Below are 22,860 nucleotides of genomic sequence, written 5' to 3'. Positions count from 1 at the left end.
TAGATACTGTTCCAACTGTGTTTTTCTTCGAACCACGATATCATTGGTTTCAACTTTCTTTCTAGTGTCGAAAAGTGAATCATTTCTTAGAAACGTGTCATCATGGTTTATTATGGAGATCCGGTCTTATTCCATATAAAAATTTAGCACGTGTACTAAACAATCATTTAAATAGTTCTAGAAATATTTATGTAAAAGAATTAAAAAAGAAACAATGGTTACAACAAATTTTACCTGAAAAGTAAGTATTTTTATTTATTTATTTTTTTTGTTAGAAATTAAAATCATTATTAATTAAAATGATTTTTCCTTTTTTAGAAAAATTTTAGAACTTGAAAGCGAGATGAGATGTCCACCAATGAGCGCATTACCTTACCCATTAGAAACAATATGTACTGTGACGGTAAACGTCAAATTAGCGCTAATTGCCTAACCTAGTGGCTGCCTGCGGGGGCAGCACTTACCGGGAGACGAAAAATGTAACGACGAAATTCGGCACGCGAGCAGACGGAACGCGCGCGATTGAAAACGAACCAGTGAAGAATCAGCTACCGATACGGAAGCTACAAAAGTTGAGGTTCGCGAACCAATTGCCGATACATGTACCAGAGTCCAGGATTTATGTCACCGAGCTACACGGCGTGCAGACCTGAGCCAGCTGAAAAAGCAGTATCGTTACCTGCGGCATCAAGAGTATGTGTGAGGTTTCGCCATCGAGGGCGAAACCACGTGCGCGCGAATTCGCGATCCGCAACAAAAAGAACAATCAGACTTTCCCGCAGTGCAAATTGTTCCCTTCGTTTTCGTGCGTCTGCAAAATAAAGGTAAGCTGGCCAGCTTAATCTCGCGACCGCGATTGCATGCATGTTAATTGATCTTCCGTATTCGATGCGAAGCGTGCATGTAATAGCTCTGCCAACAAAGAGCGGCGAGCGATCCGACGCTGTATGTTGTCGTCGTGCGAGTGCCACTGTAAACATAAACACGCGGGCCAATTCTAGTGTAACATTCAGAGAGGACAATAAAGAGTTTTCGTTCGTGATATTAACCAGTACTTTCGATGTGTTTATTCCGTATTGATTCCACTCCTTTAGATTTGTTGGTTGACTGACACCCGTTCCCTCTTGCTGTCCGACTTTCGTATTTGATATAGGTGATTACGCGCACCCATCTACGCGATCGTCCGAATAAAGATAATTAAACGGTAGCAACCCCGTTACAGTACATATCATTACAATAAACCAGCTAACTTTGTATATGCCGTTACAGATGCACAAAGATTGTTTTTATGGATAAAAGCTAGACGGAAGCAATCTGAAATGGAAGGTATTGATGAAGTTGACAATATTACATATAAAAATTCAAATCAATATTTCAATATTGCGATGTCAACTACTGAAAATAAAGATTATAGATAGACTGTATTATATTTAATGTATAGTTGAATGAACAATAAATTAATAATTAAACGAAAATTCTATAAGTTTTATTAATTAATATTCAAATAAAATCAACTGTGAGGTTGTAAGGTTCCCGAAATCTAATGAAACTACTATAGCGCTTGCTTAGAGAAAGAGAGAGCTTACCAAGCTATATGCTACCCTCTCTCCAAGGGCTCAAATACCCTACTATTAAAGGAGAGCGAGAGAGAGAGAGAGAGAGAGCAGCATCCACACTATACAGCGTATGCGTCCAGCAAGCTAGAGACGCTATCCCCCTCTCCAAGGGCTATACGGTGTACGCTCCTAGCAAGCAGCTAGAGACGCTACCCCCTCTCCTAGGACTTGCATCTAGTCAGCATGTTTACTGTTGAAGGAGAGTGAGAGAGGAAGGGAGGGAGGGAGAGAGAGATATTTTTTTTAATTTACATCAATTTATTTAATTTTATTAAATTACATTAAATTTAATTAAATTACAAACATTTTTTAATTTTTTAATTGTTTTTCCTACTACATGGTTTGGTAGGTCGCGTAGGTTTCTTGTTAAAACAAGAAAATACACTAGGGTCCGTGATGCTTTTAATAGATTTAATAGCTTACCTTCGGTACCACTTTCTGCGTGCTCGTGGTATTAGCGGTAGGTAAAATCATGCTGCTGCTGCTGCTGCTGCTGCTGCTGCTGCTGGTAGCGATGATTGCCGGTGGAAGGGCATTTTCGATGCTACTCATGGGATGTCTATCCACAGCATCAGTAGCAACATTCATCTAAAAAATAATATTCATTTTTAAAAATGTAGTCATTAAATAAAAAAATGTATTTATCTATAATAATAAATAACCTTACCTTAAGAAATTTCTTCTTTGGTGGAAGAGATGTAAACGCTGCTAACGGAACAGCGTTTATACATCTTTTTTTGGCTGCTTTTACGGCTGTTGTTTCGCTCGCAGCCCTCGCAGCCTTTTCGGTTGCAGACATTGCAGCCCTCGCCGTCTTCTCCGCCGCAGCTTTAGCAGCCCTTTCAGCCCTTTCAGCTGAATATTTTGCAGCCTTCGCTGTCCTTTCAGCCGCGGCCCTTTCGAGCTCAGCGGCCCTCTCGCTTGCGGCCCTTTCAGCTGTAGCTTTTTCGGTTGCAGCTCTTTCGGCTGCAGCTCTTTCGGCCGCAGCTCTTTCTATCCTCTCAACATCGCTCTGTAACTAAGAAAAAAATATATATACTTATTTAAATATACTTATTTAAATATAATTATTTATATATATATACATATCTTTATAACTACTTCTAATAAATGTTGAATATGTCGCCTATGCGACGGCTCCGTCACGATTATATTTAGCTGAAAAGGAAAAATAAAAAGATTAAAAATAAATATATTTGATATTATATAAAAAATGCTTACCACTCTTAAAATCGCAATCAATAAACAATAAAATATGCTAGTCGGTAAACTAGTTAGCAGGATCGGCGGAGTCTAAAAAAATAAAAAATTTATTATAAAAACTATCTTGAATAATTAATAGAATATATACATAAAATACTTACATTAACCATGAAAATAATCATAGCATTTATTGTACTAATTATTTGTACACTATCCATTTCTTTAATTTTTTTTTATAAAAACCAAAGAACAGTTACTAAAAAATACTAAATGCTTCGTCGATGTATTCGTCTTGAGCCCTACCGAACGATTGACTCCGGAAAAGATTTTCGGAAAAATCAGGATGATTCCTACTCTCCAAAGAAACTCTAGTCAAATTGATAAAAATCTTTACAGGAAGAAGAACATTGATTTCGCTTTAGACGCTTAACATGTTGGAGGATGTTAACGCAACTAAACAAGGCTAACATAAAAAAAAACCTTATCTCTAAGACAAAAAAGCAATAAAATGACTAACAGACAATTCGTCATTAAGATTACTCTATCTCCAATCACCTGCTGCATAATACATACTTTCGAACACATCTTCATTGAAAAAGGAACATCGAATGCGTTTTAACCCTCAGCATGAGGTAAAGCGTTATTGGAGAGAGTGCAAGCTGGTGTGAGTGGTCGAAAGTTTCCTAAATTATATGTGGCCCTGAAAAAGGATAGTGCACGCTGCTAGAACGTATCTTCATTTAAAAAGGAAATCGGTTGTGCTTTAGACTCTTAGCAACGACTTCTACAGCAACCTACCTTAACAACCTCTGTAGGTAGGTGGGAGAGTGGGTGAATGGGGGGGGGGGGGGCACTATCGAAGGGCCCACTGGCTTCTGTCTCAGGACATACGCATATACCTTATGCATTGGCGGCGCATCTTCAATGCATAAGCTACATCGATTACCTTTTAGGTACTCAGCGGGAGGTGTCAAAGGGTCATCAAATGTCTTTTAGACACTCAGCATGGGATCTCACTCTGTCGAAGGGGCCCCATAAGTTATATCGACTACCTTTCAGGTACTCAGCGAGAGGTGTCAAAGGTACATCAAATACCTTTTAGAGAGAGAGAGAGAGAGAGAGAGAGAGAGAGAGAGAGAGAGAGAGAAAACAGCATCCATACTATACGATGTACGCGCCTAGCAAGCTAGAGACGCTACCCCCTCTCCGAGGGTCCATACTCAGCCAGCATAAGCGCCCTACTATCGAAGGAGAGCGAGAGAGAGAGGGATAGAGAGAGATAGATAGAATAAGCTTTATTAAGCCGTGGGGTATAACCCCGTAGGCTATGAGCAGAATACAGTGCAGATACATTAAATTAGAGCGCAGTAATAAGCGATAAAGTTATACAAATAAATATTAATTTAAGATGAACATAGGTTAAACAATATAATTAAGGAGTATGAGTGTGAGATTATGAAGCATACATAGCAATAAATGATACAATATTCGCATGAGATGGAAAGAATAGAGATATATTGATTGACAATAGGTTAGGTGACAAGATAGATGAAATCACAGAGCAAGGCGTACTAAATGGGATGTGATGAACTTAAGTGACTAGTAGTGAACAGGCAAGCATAACACAGTACGTTATGCTGAAGAGGCCAGAATAAACACTAAATAAAATCACCGGCCAAAAAGGGTAATTGGAGCCAGCAAACAAGTTAACAAGTATGGTGGTCAAGCAGATTCAAAACTAATAACTAACTCGTAAAGCCTGGAGAGATGACGAAGTGACAGTGAAGGTAGATTGTGGATCAGGGTGGAAGTGTCGGCGGGTGTTACAACTAGGAATTGAATGGGGGAAAATTTCAGACCAGGTAGCGACCAGGTGATAGGAGGTACTCTGATGAGGAAGTGAAGGCGGAGACGTTGAAAGGAAGAGAGAGAGAGAGAGAGAGAGAGAGAGAGAGAGAGAGAGAGAGAGAGAGAGAGAGAGAGACCATAATATAGTTTACCAAACACCCTACCGACTTCTACAGCATCCTACCTTAACAACCTCTGTCGGTGGGGGGTGGGGGGGGGCACTGTCGAAGGGGCCCACTGGCACGCGGGAGGTGTTAAACGAACATCAAATGCTCTTTAAACACTCAGCATGGGGTCTCACCTTAAATTAAAAGGTATCACTACTGTGACACCTTCATCGGGCGGCTCCTTTGTGTCCCAGAACATACACGTATCCCTTATACATTGGCGGCATCCTTTGTCGGCTCCTTTGTGTCCCAGAACATACATTGCTTATCTACTTACGCACTATGCGCGAAAAAGAAGAAGTCCCCTAGGGCAATGCAGTGCCGATATCCTCGTGATAATGGGTGCGACTCGCACGTCGCTGCCGCTAATGGTGGGAATGGGCCGAGATGCCGCTGTTTGGACTGCCCGGGTCGGAGATGCCTAAGAGGATACGACGTGCCCTAAGCTAAGCCATTGGCGACCCTAGCCTATATTATGATCTCTAGATCGCGGTCGGTTGATACATCCACTAAGACGATGTTCCTCGGAACGTATTATAGTGCTAGCTTCTCATTAGCTAGACTAGTACACATAAAGTCACGAATACTATACGAACTAAAACGCACACGAGCTTTGAGAGCAGGGTAGGTGATAGCGGCTCAAGCACAACTGCTAGGTCCATCACTCGCTTCACCGAAGAACAACGAAGAACTTCTCGCGGTCCTGAGCCGTGAGTTTGGAGATTTAATAAGGGACGCGAAAAACGATTGCAGGGTCGCGTGGATGCACCGTTGTTCGCTCGAAGGCCTGGAGCGTTGTCACCATCAAACAAATATTAGGTTTTCAACAAGATAGGCGCGCGATCGCAGGCACGTGTTGAGGTTTTCCCAAACAGGCGCATCGGATAAGAAGATGCTCAACTCCATCTATCTCTCCATGTATCTCACTCTTGATTCGCAGCGCCTGTGAAGCGTATAAGGCGCGAACAGGAACCGAGTTATTTGCACTAAAACAGAAATATCATGGCTTCTAATAAAGATAGAACAATTTTTTTTGTATATTAAAGCAATCTTATCAGAAATCGATTTCAATTTAGCTGGTTGTTATGAACTAACTATATACGGAGATATAACACTTTTTAGTTCACGAATATTGGACGGTAGAAAAAAATTGAATTTGATATTATTCATACATTCAGATCTCACAAGTACCCTCCTGACATTAGAATTTAAAAATTGTTGCGTCAAAATCCTGAGAAAACATCAAAATCAAAACTTTGATAACTTCTTACCGATAAACTATTGTACTCGTATTGTCAAGCCGGGGACTGTTATTTCAAATTATGGAAAGACATTGTTTTCTAGAGTTTCGAGCTTTAGTAACTGCCTATCCAAAGCTTACAATGGTTTAAATAATTTCACTTTTTTTGTTTTTACAATTTATTATCAAAAAAAATTTTTTTATATAACTTCGTCACATTATTCAATAGAGAATTATATTATGAATCGAACAACACCCACAAAATTTCTGTAGAATAAAAAAACAAAATATTAACGAAAAACTGAAAAATATACGAAAAATAGACATTTAATTGTTAATAACAAATTCAATGACACTTGAACGAAGCCAACGATTTTTTTTTTGTTAACCTAGACATCATCGCGAAGCAAAAAATTATTTATGGAAAACATTTTAAAAAAATATTTATTTTGCATCTAGTTTTACCGGACTATTAGTATTTCAATCTTTCTACTTACGAACTTATGAGGGGGGGGGGGGGGAGTCAATAAATCTTTACAAAATCCAAGAGATGGCGCTCGTCACGCTTAAATTATAATGTTTTTGACAAGCAATACTACTAACTAGATATCGTACAAAGTTTCAGCTCGATTCGAATTGACCATTCACCATATTCGCCCGATTTTGCTCCCAGTGACTTTTTCTTATTTCCTAACCTCAAAAATGGCTTGCCGGACAACGATTCACGTCGAATGAAGAAGTCATCGCCGAAACAAATGCCTATTATGAGGGTTTTCAGAAATCATATTTTTCTGATGGCTTAAAAAAACTGGAACGCCGTTTAATAAAATATATCGACAAGGAGATTATGTTGAAAAATAAAAAAAATTACATACGCAAAACCTTTTTTCCTTTTTTTTTGTAAAGACTTATCGACCCCCCTCGTAAATGTTATCTATAGGTTATTGGGTTGGGTTGGTGACATCTTATTCGGTTCTAACTATATCGTAATTCGTAATTTTTCAGTATACGCGATAGGTTATGAAACGCGTATTACTATGAGTAAGTGTACGCAATATTATAGCTCAGGCATTGTTATAAAATGTGTAACGGTCCTATCTATGAGCTAGTTTATTATATCACTGAATCACTGCAACCAGTCTAACGCATCTATCTGTTTATTCAAATCAATACAGTAAGCGGCACTACCTCACTGTTTACTCGATTGTATACAAATAAGAGTCGAATCAAAATAAATAGCGTGACGTCACAAAGTAATAGATATATGTTAGATATAATGATTTTGGATATTAAGAAAAATCTGTTAATTAGAGATAATTTTAATATAACAAAGTATTTATTATATAAATTTAAGTACGTAGATTCAGGAGATAATAACACAAATTGCATTTAATTATGAAATAATAATGAATTTTAATATGCAAAGTTGATTTATTTATTACGCTAACATTATGAAATATTATAAAAATGTAAATAATCCATATGCAAAATGAATAAGTATAGAACATGAGTAAGAATTGGTTTCATTAATAACAGCTGAATAATAACTGTTATTAGTAAATAGACAATTAATAATTTATTTAAACAATAAGCTGTATATAAAACGAAAGTATTAATTTTATACTTGATAATGATAGCTTTATGATTTAGGAATCTTAGATAATTAATCTAATAATTGCATTATAAGATTAGGAAAAACCGTTACAAATATGAAAAATTAGTTATAATTCAAATGTTATTAACTAATTTAAATATTTATTTTTAGAAAATACTTCCAAATTTAATCAACTATAAAGTTATATAAAAATTTAATAATTTTCTATTGTAAACATTGTAATATCACGTTAATTAACTATATTAGTTAATAACTTTTGACGACACTATTTGCAATAATTGTATATTATATGAAATCAACAAATAACAAATTTTGTAAAGTTTACATGTGTTAAAAGCTTAATATTAATGATTATTTACTTGTAAATTAAGAAAACTCATTACTGAAAATTCGCGAATGTCTCTCGAATGTTCAATGACATCTCTCCTGCAAAAATAAGGGGGAAAATCTGTGTATAAATAGGCCCACCATTGCACAGGCTAGCATTCACTTCTAGCCTTGCAAGATGAGCGCATGAGTCTGAATAAACTTGACTAACACATAAGTTGTTTCTCTCATTGTGATTAACTGAACAAGACCTTTCCTTTCCTATAATTCATGCTCAACTTATAGAACATTTCGCGCTATAAGAAGCTTGGTCTGAATTATATCCTTTATAAGGAAGACTTTAGCTCTGCTTATGGGACAATTCGCACCATAAGAAACTAGGGCATTGTCTGACTTTCCTTGAAACATTGTACTTATTTATATATATTTGATTTATTTATCATTGTTAGAATACATTTGATTATCTATTTATTTTATTGATAAGTAGAGTAAAATTATTGGAAACAAATTGTTACTCATTAGCTAGATACGAGAGTTCGAATTATTATTATTTATAAGTGATACGAACATCACAAATGATTCCTGAGAAGCAAAGCACGAACACGGCTCTATTTTGAAGCATCTAACGTATTTTTCTACTCTTTTATGGCTGGTTCGTATTTTTTATTGCCGAAGGGTTGTTTATCATAAATATAGTGTCTCTTCGAATAAGTGTTCTGAATATTATTGTTTGAAAACTGTTATTCTCATCATAAACAAAGAGCAATCAAGGCTCTTAGATTACTTTAGTGATAAGCTTCCGGTTCTCAAAAAAGAATCAGAGACTAGCCATAGTAAGAGTCTGACAACACGTTATACTCGCGAAAATCGAACCGTATTCAAGTTTTGTTTCTGCAAGGAATTATTTAATAGCAATTTCTGAGTAATAATATTCAATACATTTACTCATGATAATAGGGGCTTTATAATAAACTACCGTGTATACTAAAAAGTTATGAACTGATATGTAGTCAGAGCCGAATAAGCTGCCACCAACACAATAATAAACAACTAAAATTTAAGTAAAATAACAAAAATACCAAGACAGTTTTAAGACTACCACAATCGTAAAAATAATTAAAATATTAAGTATATAACATATTATATTACAGTATTGCGCATAATAATGGCAATAGCAAGATATTTAATGAGTACAACGTTGTAAGTGGAAGTGGATCTTAATTGTCTCTGCGCCACCAATCCGTTCGACTTGAACATTCGAAAATTCATACAGTCAAGGGATCCTATCAAGGAGAGAAAAATCCGATGATTATATCATGATTGTTTTGCAGAACATTGTTACTAAATTGCGTATCTTATGATCCTTGCGTGAAGCCCATCCCGTGGTGGCATGAGTCTCTAAGCAATAGGTCATTTAGGCCACGCTCACTTCCATAAAAAAAATATAGCTGTACTTTGTGCTAGCACTTTGTACGTGATCACAAAATAGGCTGCGCCTGAATCATCTGGTTGTTTGGAGACTCATGCCACTATGGTATAAGCTTCACGCTATGAACGTTCAACAATAAGACCTTGCTATAATAATCAGATTTTTCTATCCGTGCAATTACCTTTTTTGTGTTTAATCAAATAATCAAAACTTCTATTATAAAGAATTTAAGATTTTAAAAGATAACTTTTGAAAATTTTTCTAACATTACTTTACCGATATATATTTCAGCTGATACGTACATTACATAAAAACGCACAAAGACACAGTCACTTAGCTCTTAGAAATCGCCAAAAAATTCAGCAAAAATGAAGTCAGAGTTAGCATTATAATTAGCATTATTAAGTAGATGATGGAAATATATTCCGGAGATGCTGAGAGCCGTGTGCAATTCTGTTAGATTCTGTTAAAAAAATATTAACGCAATAACCTAAGAAAAATTTTTATTTTCATTTTGTATTTATTTTATTTTTATGAGTCATGGCAAAATTAAATACAGGTTAAGTTGGTAAGAGAAAGTAGTTGTAAAGATTTGAAAAAAAATCAAAGTTTTACGTTCATTTAATGTTTAGTTTCTTTTACCAAAGATATGATAAGATTAAATATAACTTAAAACTGTTATTTATCAAGCCTTTTCATAATGCATATTTTTAATATTATTCACTTCACCTCGAAGCAAACGTTCGAAGTTGCCTACATTTGTTTGAAGACATAAAATTACCCTCCTCTGAAAATAATAGATGGTGCCGAGGGAATTTTTTCTTAATATTGTAGTCATGTTCAACGAATGCGATCTTACATGTATTCTATATTTGTAAGCTATTATTCAAAAACATTCTTTAAATAGTTCCATAAAAAAAAGTCTAGGGATTTGAATCAAATAAACTTGTAGGCCAATTAACCGGATCTTCTTGTCCAATCGATCTACGATTATAATTTTCATCCAAAAGAGTTCGTAAGACTCGAGTGAAATGTTCCATCATGGCAGGTAACTGATCTCTTATTAACTGTAAATATTATAACGAGCCAAGGCTCGTTATATCTCTCTCTCCCCTTAAGTTAATCATAATCCGTTGATAATCCATGTACTCTTTTCCTTATGTATTTTCGCCTTGCCGTAGCTGTGGTCGCGGCACGAGGTAAGTCAGGGAGCACCGAGTAGAGAGAGAGAGAGAGAGATCCGCGAGTACGCGTGTAAGCGTGGACGCCCGAGTGTCGCGCGCGTTGCCTAATTGGCTGTGACGCGCCGCTGCCGAATAGCTAGCGCGAGAGAGGGGGACCACGTCCGCGTGCGAGCAGAATCGGCTGTTCGTCTTGGCGAGAGGAAGCAAGTTCAGCGATCGACGCAAAGAAGAAGTGCTTTGTGCTGCACAGCCCGGGTTTTTCTACTGATAAAGACGAAGCGTGCGTGTGATCGTGGGTGCGTGCGTGAGTGTGTGTTTGCCGATCCTAGCCGGTCAGCCCGAGTGAGCTGCCTCGAGGCCGAACACCTGCGCGTGTTAAGTATAAAGCCGACGCCACTGCGATTGGTCATGTAAGTGCCCGTTCGATCTTAACCCATTAACGCCTGAATTGCAGTTCTTCAGTAGTCCATGTTTGAGGTAGTGCCAATCAACGTAAAAATGATAAAATTGTCTGAAAATTCATACTCGACTATTTTCGGGTATGCTCTTTCGATTGGCGTGGTTAAAAATTTAAAAAAATTTAAAAAACCATTAAATTTTGCAATTTAAATAAAAAAAGCACGATTTTTACAATACATTTTTTTTCAAACTCGATTTTCACCTGGAACCACCTGTTCATTTCACGCAGAACCTTTCAAAATCGTGCAATAATACCTCGAACTTAAAAGTTATGGACTTATGATAATAAATTTTGGCATAAAAAATTCAAAATGGCGCCCAAAATGGGTCAATGTCAGGGTACATTTTCATTATTTTTTTTTTCACGAACGGTCAATTTTAGAAAAAAATTGTATGGAATAAAAAGTGTTTAGAATCACTCAAAAAATACGCCTGAATTTTTTCAAAATAGTTTAAAGACTTTTTTAATTTTTTTAAAAAGTTGTTAAATTCAAAAATCCAAAAACTTCTCAAAAAATTCTGAAAAAATTCACACTTACTCTTTGAACGATTTTAAGCAACTTTTTTTCTATAAAATTTTTTCCTAAAACTGATCATTGTTGACTAAAATGGGTTAAATAGAAAAAATTATTCGTGCACTACATGGCCGAAAATCTGCATACACACACAGGCATATATATACAAGTCTGGGTGTAATATTTGTAAGTATATAATCCAGAGATCAAGATCGCCCTTTGCCATTGTCTTTATCAACAATGTTGCCCGATTCTCACCACTTGGAGGTGGACGATTTCCGAGAATCTTCTTCTTTTTTTTTTTTTTTTTTATTTATTTTTTTTTAATTTTTTTTTACGTTTTTTTATAATTTTTTTAAAAGGTTTACGTTTTTTAAACTTTAAAAAGTTATTTTAAATGACTATCAGTGGATTGTATCAAAACATATTTTGCAAAAATACAATTCACAATTTTCACAAATCCTGTTTGTTCGCTTTTCACATTTTTCTCCCGAACAATATCTAAACTTTTGTACAATCTCTGACTTATGTCCTTTGAAATCCTTCTTCGCCATGTAATGTTTAGCTAATGAGAGTGCAAAGCTTTTTGTAGAGTGTTTTTTATCTTCTGAATCGGTCAAGTCTCTCAAAACTACAGAATTGGTGATGCTTGATTGAATCATTCTCATGAGTATAATCCAAGTCCATTTTTTCGAACGCACAATAGGCACAACCTTATTACATCGCTGGTCATGAATATCAACTCCGCCCATAAATTTGTTATACACCGAAAATGCATGGGGGAATGATATGTCAGATTTCTGCTTTTGTTCCTTGTCAAAACGTTTTACTATAGAAAGAGGAGTAACATCTGCGGCAGTTGACAAAATAGAAACTGGCTTAGAATCTACAACAGTTATAAAGTTGATACCACTTTCTGTATCATGTTTGACTGCATATGTACCTCTATTATCTTTTTTGTCAACGTTGTTTTTTACATTGATACGATTTTCTCGAACCGTGCCTGTTGCTTGTATTCCAATTTTGTGTAGATGTACTAATAAATCAGGGCAGCAAAATAAATTATCGAAATAAACGTGGTACTTACTCATCTTTTTAATTGATATATTTTCCAAAACATTTTGCAACATTTGCATGACAACACGGCTGCCTAATGCACATTTTGGTAAAAAATCATTATTTTCAGAGTTTTTTCCGCAGTATATGTCACAGTCAAACACATACCCGTTTGCACTACATAAAGCCCATAGTTTGATACCAAATCTAATGGGCTTTGATTTGATGAATTGCTTCAACACAGTTTTTCCAAAAAATTTTAGCATCATTTCGTCGATCGAAAGAGCCGTTGCAAAAACTCCAAAAATAAGAAGATTTTTTCTAAAAATGTTGAAAACAGATCGAACACGCCAGACTCTATCGTTAGAATCTTCGTCTTCTGGTTTGGACAACTTGAGCTTTGACTTTATCTTCTCAAATTCATCGCGACTCATAACATTAGCTACTAAAGCACATCCAAGAAAAGGATCTTTTGACCAATAATCTCTTTGAGATAAACGTTTGTTGAACATGGTAAATATTATTATACCTAAAAATGCATTCAATTTTTCCGGAGTCAGATCATATCCATTTATTTTAGTAGCTTCGATTATATATTGTTTGATATCTGTAGAAAAGAACAATTCGAATAGTTTGGAGTCAGAGCATTGGGAAATGAAGTTTTTATCTTTTTCTGACAGTAATATTTCATTTTTCAGATTAGAATGATATTTCTTTTCTCCGTCAACCCAAACAAATTGATGGTCATCTTCAAGTTTTTTCTGGGAAGGTTCATATCCTTGGAGAACTTTTCTATAAGATGAACTTGGAAAAAACTCTTCGACTTCATTTTCAGAATCATCAAAATCGTCATTTTCGTAACGTGAATCATCACCATCAGATTCGCCAGAACTATCTGGATTTGGTATAAAAACAGCTTCATCATAATTTTCTTCTTCATCAAATTCTATCGAACTAGACGATACCTTGTATTTCTTTTTATCACGATTTTTTGAAACAGTAGCAGAAGCCGATGTTTCATTTTTTCTCTTTGGCATTTTTACAATATGTTTCAGAAACAAAGCAGTAGAAATATTTAAAATATTGAAAACAAATAAAGTAAAAATAATTACTATGATATGTTAGAATTATCACGTATAATTATAGAGCACATGAAAAATAATAAAAGAAACTATCTCTGAAATAATTGCGACATTTTCGGTTCAGAAAAAAATCATTAGCAATATTTTAAATCTTCAAAATAAATAAAGTAAAATTAATCCCTATAATATGTGAGAATCAAGAATATGGTAATCACACATAATTATACTGATTATTATGATAAGTAATCGAATAAAAATAACTAACTTTGATATACTTGCTACATTTTATAAAAAATATATAAAACAGATTTAAAATAAAAAGAAAAGAAAAAGTAAGGAAAGTAAACTAAATAAAGAATGTTAAAAAAATTTGCTTTGTGGACAGAAATGTAATTTCGTTCAACAAGTAAATAATTTTTTCTATTTAACCCATTTTAGTCAACAATGATCAGTTTTAGAAAAAAATTTTATAGAAGAAAAGTCGCTTAAAATCGTTCAAAGAGTAAGTGTGAATTTTTTCAGAATTTTTTGAGAAGTTTTTGGATTTTTGAATTTAACAATTTTAAAAAAAAATTAAAAAAGTCTTTAAACTATTTTGAAAAAATTCAGGCGTATTTTTTGAGTGATTCTAAACACTTTTTATTCTATACAATTTTTTTCTAAAATTGACCGTTCGTGAAAAAAAAAATAATGAAAATGTACCCTGACATTGACCCATTTTGGGCGCCATTTTGAATTTTTTATGCCAAAATTTATTATCATAAGTCCATAACTTTTAAGTTCGAGGTATTATTGCACGATTTTGAAAGGTTCTGCGTGAAATGAACAGGTGGTTCCAGGTGAAAATCGAGTTTGAAAAAAAATGTATTGTAAAAATCGTGCTTTTTTTATTTAAATTGCAAAATTTAATGGTTTTTTTAAATTTTTTGAAATTATTAACCACGCAAATCGAAAGAGCATACCCGAAAATAGTCGAGTATGAATTTTCAGACATTTTTATCATTTTTACGTTGATTGGCACTACCTCAAACATGGACTACTGAAGAACTGCAATTCAGGCGTTAAAGGGTTAAGATTCTCTCTCTCTCGCTTGCTTCTCGCTTGCCTCTCTCACTGCGAATGCTATTTGTATGCTTTCTTTATTATCTTAATATTAATAAATATCCATTCTGTTAATTACTGCGTCTTTCCTCACGGCACTTCCTCCCTCCCGCGTTACGCGCACGCCGGCTTATACCGTCCGCTGCTACCTGATCTACGACGCTCTCCGCGGGCCGAAGGCCAGGACGCCTTCGAGGGGCATGTCTGAGCCGCTGGGCTGAATCCCGCGCGTTCCCCGCACGAGTTACCCGCAAGTCGAGCAGTTACACAGCATCACCCTTAACGGGGTAGCCTAAATCCCCGTTACAATATATATTCCTGTCATTTTTTTACAAAAATAATCATTGATGATTCACTCTCAGGCTCCAACGCCTTTGATTATTTATAGTTCTGTGCTAATTAGGATTCTCATTCGACCAATAATGGCAATTATTATGCTTCTTAATTTCTCCGTCACTTTGAAATTTAGTGGCATCAGAAAAATCGACAAAGTTAAAAAAATTTTGATTATTCTGCATTTCTCCTAGCTAAGCGACTTATTACTTTATGATTTAGGTGTCGTCTACGAGGGTGGTACTTAGTCTACAAAGAAAAACGAAAATTTTGGAAAAGTGGCGTTTTATTTTTCAACGTAGTCTCCTTTTAGTTCGATACACTTGCCCCAGCGATGCTCCAACTTCTTTAATCCGTCTGAAAAATACGTTTCCTCGAGGTCTGAAAAGTAGGCTTCCGTGGCAGCGATTACCTCCTCATTCGACTCAAATTTCTGCCCGGCGAGTGACTTTTTCAAGTTTGGAAACAAAAAGAAGTCGCACGGGGCTAAATCTGGAGAATACGGTGAATGGGGCAGCAGTTCATAGTCTAATTCGACCAATTTGGCCATGGCGACGGCGGAGGTGTGAGCCGGTGCGTTGTCATGGTGGAAGAGCACTTCTTTCTTCGCCAAATGGGGTCGTTTTTTCTGCAATTCGACGTCGAATCGGCCCAATAATTCGAGACAGTACAGCCCTGTGACTGTTTTGCCCCTCTTCACGTAGTCGATGTAGATCACACCTTGTGAATCCCAGAAAACAGTGGCCATCACCTTTCTGGCCGATGGGGCAGTCTTCGCCTTCTTCGGAGCACTTTCGTTGGGTAAAGTCCACTGTTTCGACTGTTTCTTGGTCTCTGGTGTATACCAGTGGATCCATGTTTCATCGACTGTCACGAAACGACGCAGAAACTCCTTCGGATTGTGCTTAAACAGCGTCAGACATGCTCTGAAGTTGTCTCACGGTTGCGCTTGTTGTCCGGAGTGAGCAAACGCTGCACTTATCGCGCCGACAGCTTTCTCATGCCAAAAATTTCATGCAGGATATGACCCACGCGGTTTTTTGAGATGCCTACGATCTTAGCTATCTCGCGCACCTTCAATCGTCGATCTGCCAATACGAGATCGTGAATTTTTGTCACATTATCCTCCGTGGTAGCCGTTTTCGGAGCACCTGGACGTGGCTCTTCAAAAATCGACGTGCGACTACGTTGAAACTGGTTAAACCACTTTTTGACGGTCGCCATCGAAGGAGAAGAGTCACCGTACACAGCATCCAAGCGTTTTTTGATTTCGCTGCGCGATTTCCCTTCCAAAAACAAGAATCGCATCACCGACCGTACTGCTCTTTTTCCATTTTTCAAAAATTAACGGACACACTTGCTTTCACACGCGCTCAAAAATAAACTACAACTCCGATCCGGCTGAAATCTTGACAGTAACCATCGAGAAGGTTGTACTACGTGATAGAATATTTCTTTTGCGAGAGTGGCGCCATCGGGCGGTGAGGCTAAGTACTTATCGGACCACCCTCGTATAAGGAAAGTATTCAGCGTAAAGTCTTGTTACAACACAATAATTATTATTACTTTTCCCTAAAACCATTAACATATCCACAATCTCATTCGGCTGATAGTCAGCAATGGTTTGAGGTTTTATTCAATCATACAACATTTACATCACAAGATTTCAATCGGAACTTTCAAGATTGAAGAGGAGAGAAAATTTGAAAAATTAGTCGAATTCCACGATTAATTTACTTTTAACGATTGTTTAAAATTAGAAATAAAAAAATTAGTATTTTTTTTGTTAAGTTATAGCGTCTTAAGCATTACTGTAAAACAATAAACTGTTTTATGTTACCTCAATGCTCTGACTTTTTTTGCCCAAAAACGAATCTGCATACGCTCTACGCACCCAGCCTTTAGTTTTCTTAATTTTATGAATATTTTCAGATGTATGCGGGTTACTAATCAGCGAGACGGTAAGCCTTCGCATCTTAAGAGGAACAGAGTATAGTAATAAAATACAAAAAGACAGGAGGACTAAAGTAAATACGTTACCCACTCTCCCCGTTCTAATTTTCATGCATAATCACGTGTAACATTTATGTCTTGGTTCCCGTTCTATGAAACCGCCTGTACGTAGACAACCCGCTCCATTATAAACTATTTAACTATGTTTATTTACTTGCGTTGCAATAAGCTATATAGATGTACTATTTCCATATATTTCTTGAAAAATAATATAATTAATTAACTTTCAAAGGACTCGTCAATCATGTTTGTAGAATGAGACTTTCACTTTACAAATATATGTTATTTTACATAAATTATTTGTTTACTATTATGGTTTTTTAATTGCAAACATTTATTATTTACTCTTTATGAAAAAATAACAATAATTATGATAAAACAAACATGACGGAAAGAAATTATGCGATTTAATGTACATTTCGATAGGAAGTTGAGTTAAAGGTAATTAATAATTTAAAAGTTATTAATACATAAAAAATTAACAATTTAGTTAAACAAAAGTAATTTTATATAATGAGTAAGTGAATGAATTGTCCTTTACTTATCAAATAAGTAATCAAGTTTGAATTAAGTTGAAAAATTGCGCTAAAGCCGAGATATCGCAATTTGTCAATAAACTAAAAAGTCAAAAAAACTCCATAATTCATAAACAATAGCAATTTATAACCTTCTGTTTTGACAAATGGGTTCGTTTCATTATACGCTAGAATTACATATAATTTTTTATCACGATTACAGTTTATTAACTCTAGATATCATTATTTATAATTTTAAACCAATATACGAGGTGTGCTCAAAAAGTAAGGTGAACTTTTAAATTGGGCGGGCTACGTAGATTCGATCATCGATATTTTTTTTTACAATGTTGGTATAAATGTCCCTCACATATGCTCAGTTTCAGCCAGTTTGTATGTTTACTTTTTATTTTCCGAGACAGAAACGTCAGACGTGTTTTTTGTGCTCGGCGATTTTCTGCTGTCGAAAACAGTGGATCAAAGAGTTTGCATAAAATTTTGTGTAAAAATGGAATGAAGTGCTCCAAAACACTTTAAATGTTGACAATAGCATTCGGTGCGACTACTTTAAGTCCAAAATATGTTTACAAATGGTTAGGATCTTTCAAGATGGCCAAGAAGACATCGACGACGAACCTCGCTTTGGATGCCCCAGCACTTCAATAACTGATGAAAGTGTTGAAGAAGTGAAACAAATGGTATTAAAAAATCGTCGGATCACTATTAGAGGAGTGGCTGAAGATGTCGGCATCTCTGTTAACTCGGGGCATGCAATTTTTTTCGAAGTTTTGAGCATGAAACGTGTAGCAGCAAAATTTGTTCCGAAACTGCTTAATCTTGAACAAAAGGACCATCTAAAGAGCATCACTCAAGCTGTTAAACGACGGTAATAATGATCCTGATATGCTCAAAAGAGTCATAACTGGAGACGAATTATGGGTTTATAGTTATGACGTCGAAACTAAAGCCCAATAGTCCCAATGGAAGACTTCAGAAGAGCCAAGACCGAAAAAAACACGTCAAGTTCAGTCAAATGTCAAGGTTTTGCTCACTGTTTTCTTTGATTATCGTGGCGTAGTACATCAAGAGTTCTTACCACAAGGTCGTACGATCAATAAAGAGTATTACCTTGAAGTTATGCGCCGTTTGCCAGAAGCAATACGAAAAAAATGTCCGGAATTGTGGGAAAGCAATTCATGAATTTTGCATCACAATGGAACAATTGAGGAGATAAAGAAAAAATCGCTAGAAAAACTCAAGGCTATACCAGAAAGTGCTTACCAGAAGTGCTTCGAGAATTGGAAAAAACGTTGGCACAAGTGTATTATATCTGAGAGGAATTACTTTGAAGGGAACAACATAAATATTGATGAATAAATAAATATTTTTTCATAAAAATAAAAATTCACCTTACTTTTTGAACACACTTCGTATAAAATAAACCAATATCGTAAAAAAATAATCTGTACTCACACGAAATTAAAGCGTAATCAAAAATATGTTTGAATGGAAAAAGCGGTGCTCTAATATAAATATTTAATGTTTTACAGCTCAATTTATAAAATCATGAAATCAAAAAGAGCGTAAAAAATGCGTTTGAGTGTAAAAGATTCCAGCGGGAACGGGTATAAAAGGAGGAGCTACACACACTAAAATCACTCTAGCTCTGGCTATAGTCCAGTAAGGTCGAGCAAACATTATTGTAATCAATAAATCAGCTTAAACACCTGATCGTTGAGTTGAATGTTTTGCTCTCTACTGAAAGTCCCCTCTTATTTTCCTACCTTACTTTTCTGTGAGTCGTTCCTGTGGGCTTCCCGTCCCTACAGGTATTTAATAGCATTGGAATATCCTTGTTCTAAAATTTCCTTATTTCCTCCATTTAAAGAAGCATAATAACCGTGATGGAGATCTCTACAGCGTCACGAAGCATCTTGGCTTCCTGTCCTGAATGCGCTATTGCTGTAGCGAGCTTCTATCCACGGACTTCTTAATCAAACTATTGTAATATTTAGTTTCTGTGAGACCAACGCTTTTCTGATGGATGAATTCTCCTTTTCTCATAATATTAAAAATATTCTTCAACTCAGCTGCCTATTCAATAACATGTGAGGTCCAAACTGAAAGAAAAAATTGTACTTTGTAATAAAGAACAAAATTACAATTTTATACACGGGATAGTCATGTCGACTAAACTCAACCGAAACAGTCTATTCTATAATGATAAGATTTCATCATAGTATTAATGGATCCTACTTGACTTGATTTGATAAATAGAAATTGATAAATAGAATATTTTATTATATTTTTTATTAATATTAATTGTTCTACGTGACTGTACTATTTTTCAAATATTTATTACTAAATATAAATTTTATTTTTTTCTTCATTTTGCAATAATGTATATATATTATTGTAGAATACTTTATTTCTGAAATGAATAGGAACAATATTATTACATTATTTCTAGTTTTCCGTTATTAATTTGTTTTTAGGTAAATCAAGAAATACTTTGATCTGTATATTAACTATAAAGTATTTAGTTCATAACTATGGCAATGGGAAAATCATATCGCGTCTACGAAAAACTGAAGTCTCCAAATCCACATTCTGTTATATTAGAACACCGAAATTCCAGTGAGACATTGCTGTTCGAATCTCAAGCTATAGCTGTGCTTAGTAAGTATTTTAATAGCAGTTTTAATTTAAATTTATTTGTAATATTTTCCATATTTAAGCATAATACTGACGATAAATATATAGATTAAATTCTTCTCAACAAAATACATTAATAATATTATATTAAGTATATACACGTTACGATTTTTTTATCAATATAAAGTAATGTAATGATAAATAAAATTTGAAAAAATTTAGTTGATTAGAATATTATTTGAATTATTGTGCGTTTTCTTTCTCTACCAGTATCGAATGGTTATTGATCTCTCATCTTACATTGATGTAAACAGTTCCATAGGTGCTATCTACTGTTTTTAGTCTAGCTATGTACATGATTCTGTTGCGTAAAACAACTTTTTGAGAAATGAAAAAGTAGGAGGAGAGATTAATAAGAGTTTGGGTGAAGAAGGTGTGACCGTGCAAATGAATGAAACGCGTGTAGCCAAAATTATAAAAAGTAATTAAATTTATTTATGTAGGCAAGTAATAAGAAAAAAGGGGGTCGCACGTAACCGGCATAAAAAACCCGTGGCTTGAGTGAAAGAAAAACTATTTAAGTGCAATCCTTACACACAAAAAGACGTATATGTATTTAAGCGGTCGGAACACACATGTGTATAAATCGGATTCGAGTGATCACTAAATATTGTGACAATCGCTTACCGAACGAAACTTGCACGCTTGCAGAGGAGGAAGACGCCCCGTAGAACAACACAGTACTCAGTGCGCACTGCGTTGCTCGTCACGTAAAGGGGTGGGCCGATTACTGTCGTCACGGCTGCCCCGTGAGTCGGAGGCGTCTCAGACAGCACCAGTCATATTCTTCTGCCAAGCCATCGGTTGCTACTGGCCCTCAATCGTCAGAGGGTCGTCGTTTTAATCGCTTTAGACTCAAAGTCTCGCGTACCGGCGGACGTATTACTGTTAGAAACATGCACGCATGGAAACAAACACGCAACACAAGAGAAGAAAAAGGGCAGGGACTAGGTAAAGGAGAGAAGCGTACTTGGTCACCTCTCGTGCTGAACTGATCCTTTGCCTCTCAATTCTCGAGAAGGTAGGGTGCGCCACGCATTTTGTTAGGGACCATTACATCAGTACCCTGAGCAGCGATTACAAGGAGAAAGTAGGTCTCGGTTACATGTTTTCACCCGTCTACCCGAAACGTATGCTGCATATTTCGGGCCCCTGGATTTTCCCCAACAAGTGGCGCCGGCTCACTTTTATTTGCCGGCTGCTCCACGCAGACTCTCACTCTCTCGCTCTTTCTTTCTCGCACATAGTTCGCAAGCAAGCGATTCCTGTTACAAATATAATTTTATCGTAAAAAAACATTGCTTGATATTGCAGCGATGAGTTTCATTTATGTAATTGTGAAAAAGAATTGTCTCTGTTTGTCATCCAAATACTTTTTGGTTGAAATATTGGTTTTCCAGAGATATCCTAGTGTTAGTTGCTGTTATTTTGTTGCTTGTGTCTTATCTTACCAATTTTATCGAAAACTGAGTTAATACATTTCTTTATTGTTTTCTTTTTTTGAGACTATTTCTGTTTTTTATGCTTTTATAAAATATATATGCCTGAAGACCTTATATTTGAGATTAAAACAGTATACCTATTTCGAAGATGCTAATAGTTTTTTTGTTTGTGTAATATCTTTCATTCGACTTAACTACGTGTCAGTTCGTCGGCAATAATTATTGATTTGGTATTAGTTGATAGATTTTGTATTTTTTTAAATTGTAAATTGATTTTCTTATATGGAATCTGTTGTAAAACAATTTACAATTGCCATTGTGATAAATAAATTATGACTTCGAATTTGGATTTTAAGCAAAAAATTACTTTAGAATTGATCCTTAATTAGAATAACGATGAAGAATCACGATTTTGCAGATTTGTTACTTTACGTACTCCTGATTGTAGTGCTTGTGGATCGTTAATCCTTCCTGTACATGCTCCTCCCCATGCTATGATTTCATAAGTTATTTGTGACAGGGTAGGTGATTTGTCGGCGTACACACGCGGCAAATAACAAAATATTTGCCCTCGAGGGCGCGATAATATCTGTCACGCGTTGATTTTGTATGTATACTACCGATGGCTCCTTTGCGATTCTCGTTAAGATGCAAGAGCGCATGAGGCGTCTGGTGTTGTTACTCACACTAGGGCAACATCTCTGAACATATGCGCAAAATCGCGAATTCGCAGGTACCTCCTTGGGTTCGGGTGTATGCAGGTTACGATTCGACGAAAAGCGAGGTTTTACAGGGTCAAATACAATAAAAAGTACGCACGGTCGCTAGAAGCTTCTACAATTTATTCAGTAAAGTAGAAAAGAGCCGGGTACAATAAAGCAAATACAATAGATAAGCTGGAAGACTATGCAACGAACATCGTATCGTGGTAATGACAGACGGCAACAGCTAATGCTAACTAAAATCGCGGACAACGTGGTACGCTTTTGCGGCGAGAGAT

The 22,860-nt window shown here is 35.7% G+C and overlaps 2 protein-coding genes across 7 annotated transcripts in view; one reads left to right on the top strand and one right to left on the bottom strand.

Moving 5' to 3' along the window:
* LOC131668558 (synaptojanin-1) overlaps positions 1-22,860 on the top strand; it is a 433,427-nt gene that overhangs the window by 63,754 nt on the left and 346,813 nt on the right. For 5 of the 6 annotated variants that reach the window (XM_058942847.1, XM_058942843.1, XM_058942864.1 and 2 more), the window contains exon 2: positions 20,199-20,382. The exons of the other annotated variant lie outside the window; for it this stretch is intronic. In XM_058942847.1, the coding sequence (XP_058798830.1) occupies positions 20,256-20,382 (127 nt within the window). In that variant the 5' untranslated portion in view covers positions 20,199-20,255. The remainder of the gene's footprint in view (positions 1-20,198; positions 20,383-22,860) is intronic. 6 annotated transcript variants of the gene reach the window in all.
* On the bottom strand, positions 12,008-13,696 carry LOC131668068 (piggyBac transposable element-derived protein 3-like). The gene has a single exon (XM_058941908.1). It carries the CDS (start codon positions 13,694-13,696, stop codon positions 12,008-12,010), a length of 1,689 nt encoding a protein of 562 aa, XP_058797891.1.

The sequence above is a fragment of the Phymastichus coffea genome, unplaced genomic scaffold, assembly GCF_024137745.1.
Source record: "Phymastichus coffea isolate CEN01 unplaced genomic scaffold, Cenicafe_Pcof_1.1 PCOF00006, whole genome shotgun sequence".
NCBI classification, from domain to species: domain Eukaryota; kingdom Metazoa; phylum Arthropoda; class Insecta; order Hymenoptera; family Eulophidae; genus Phymastichus; species Phymastichus coffea.
The sequence above is the reverse complement of the archived record's forward strand: the minus strand, read 5'-3'. Positions and strand labels throughout refer to the sequence as shown.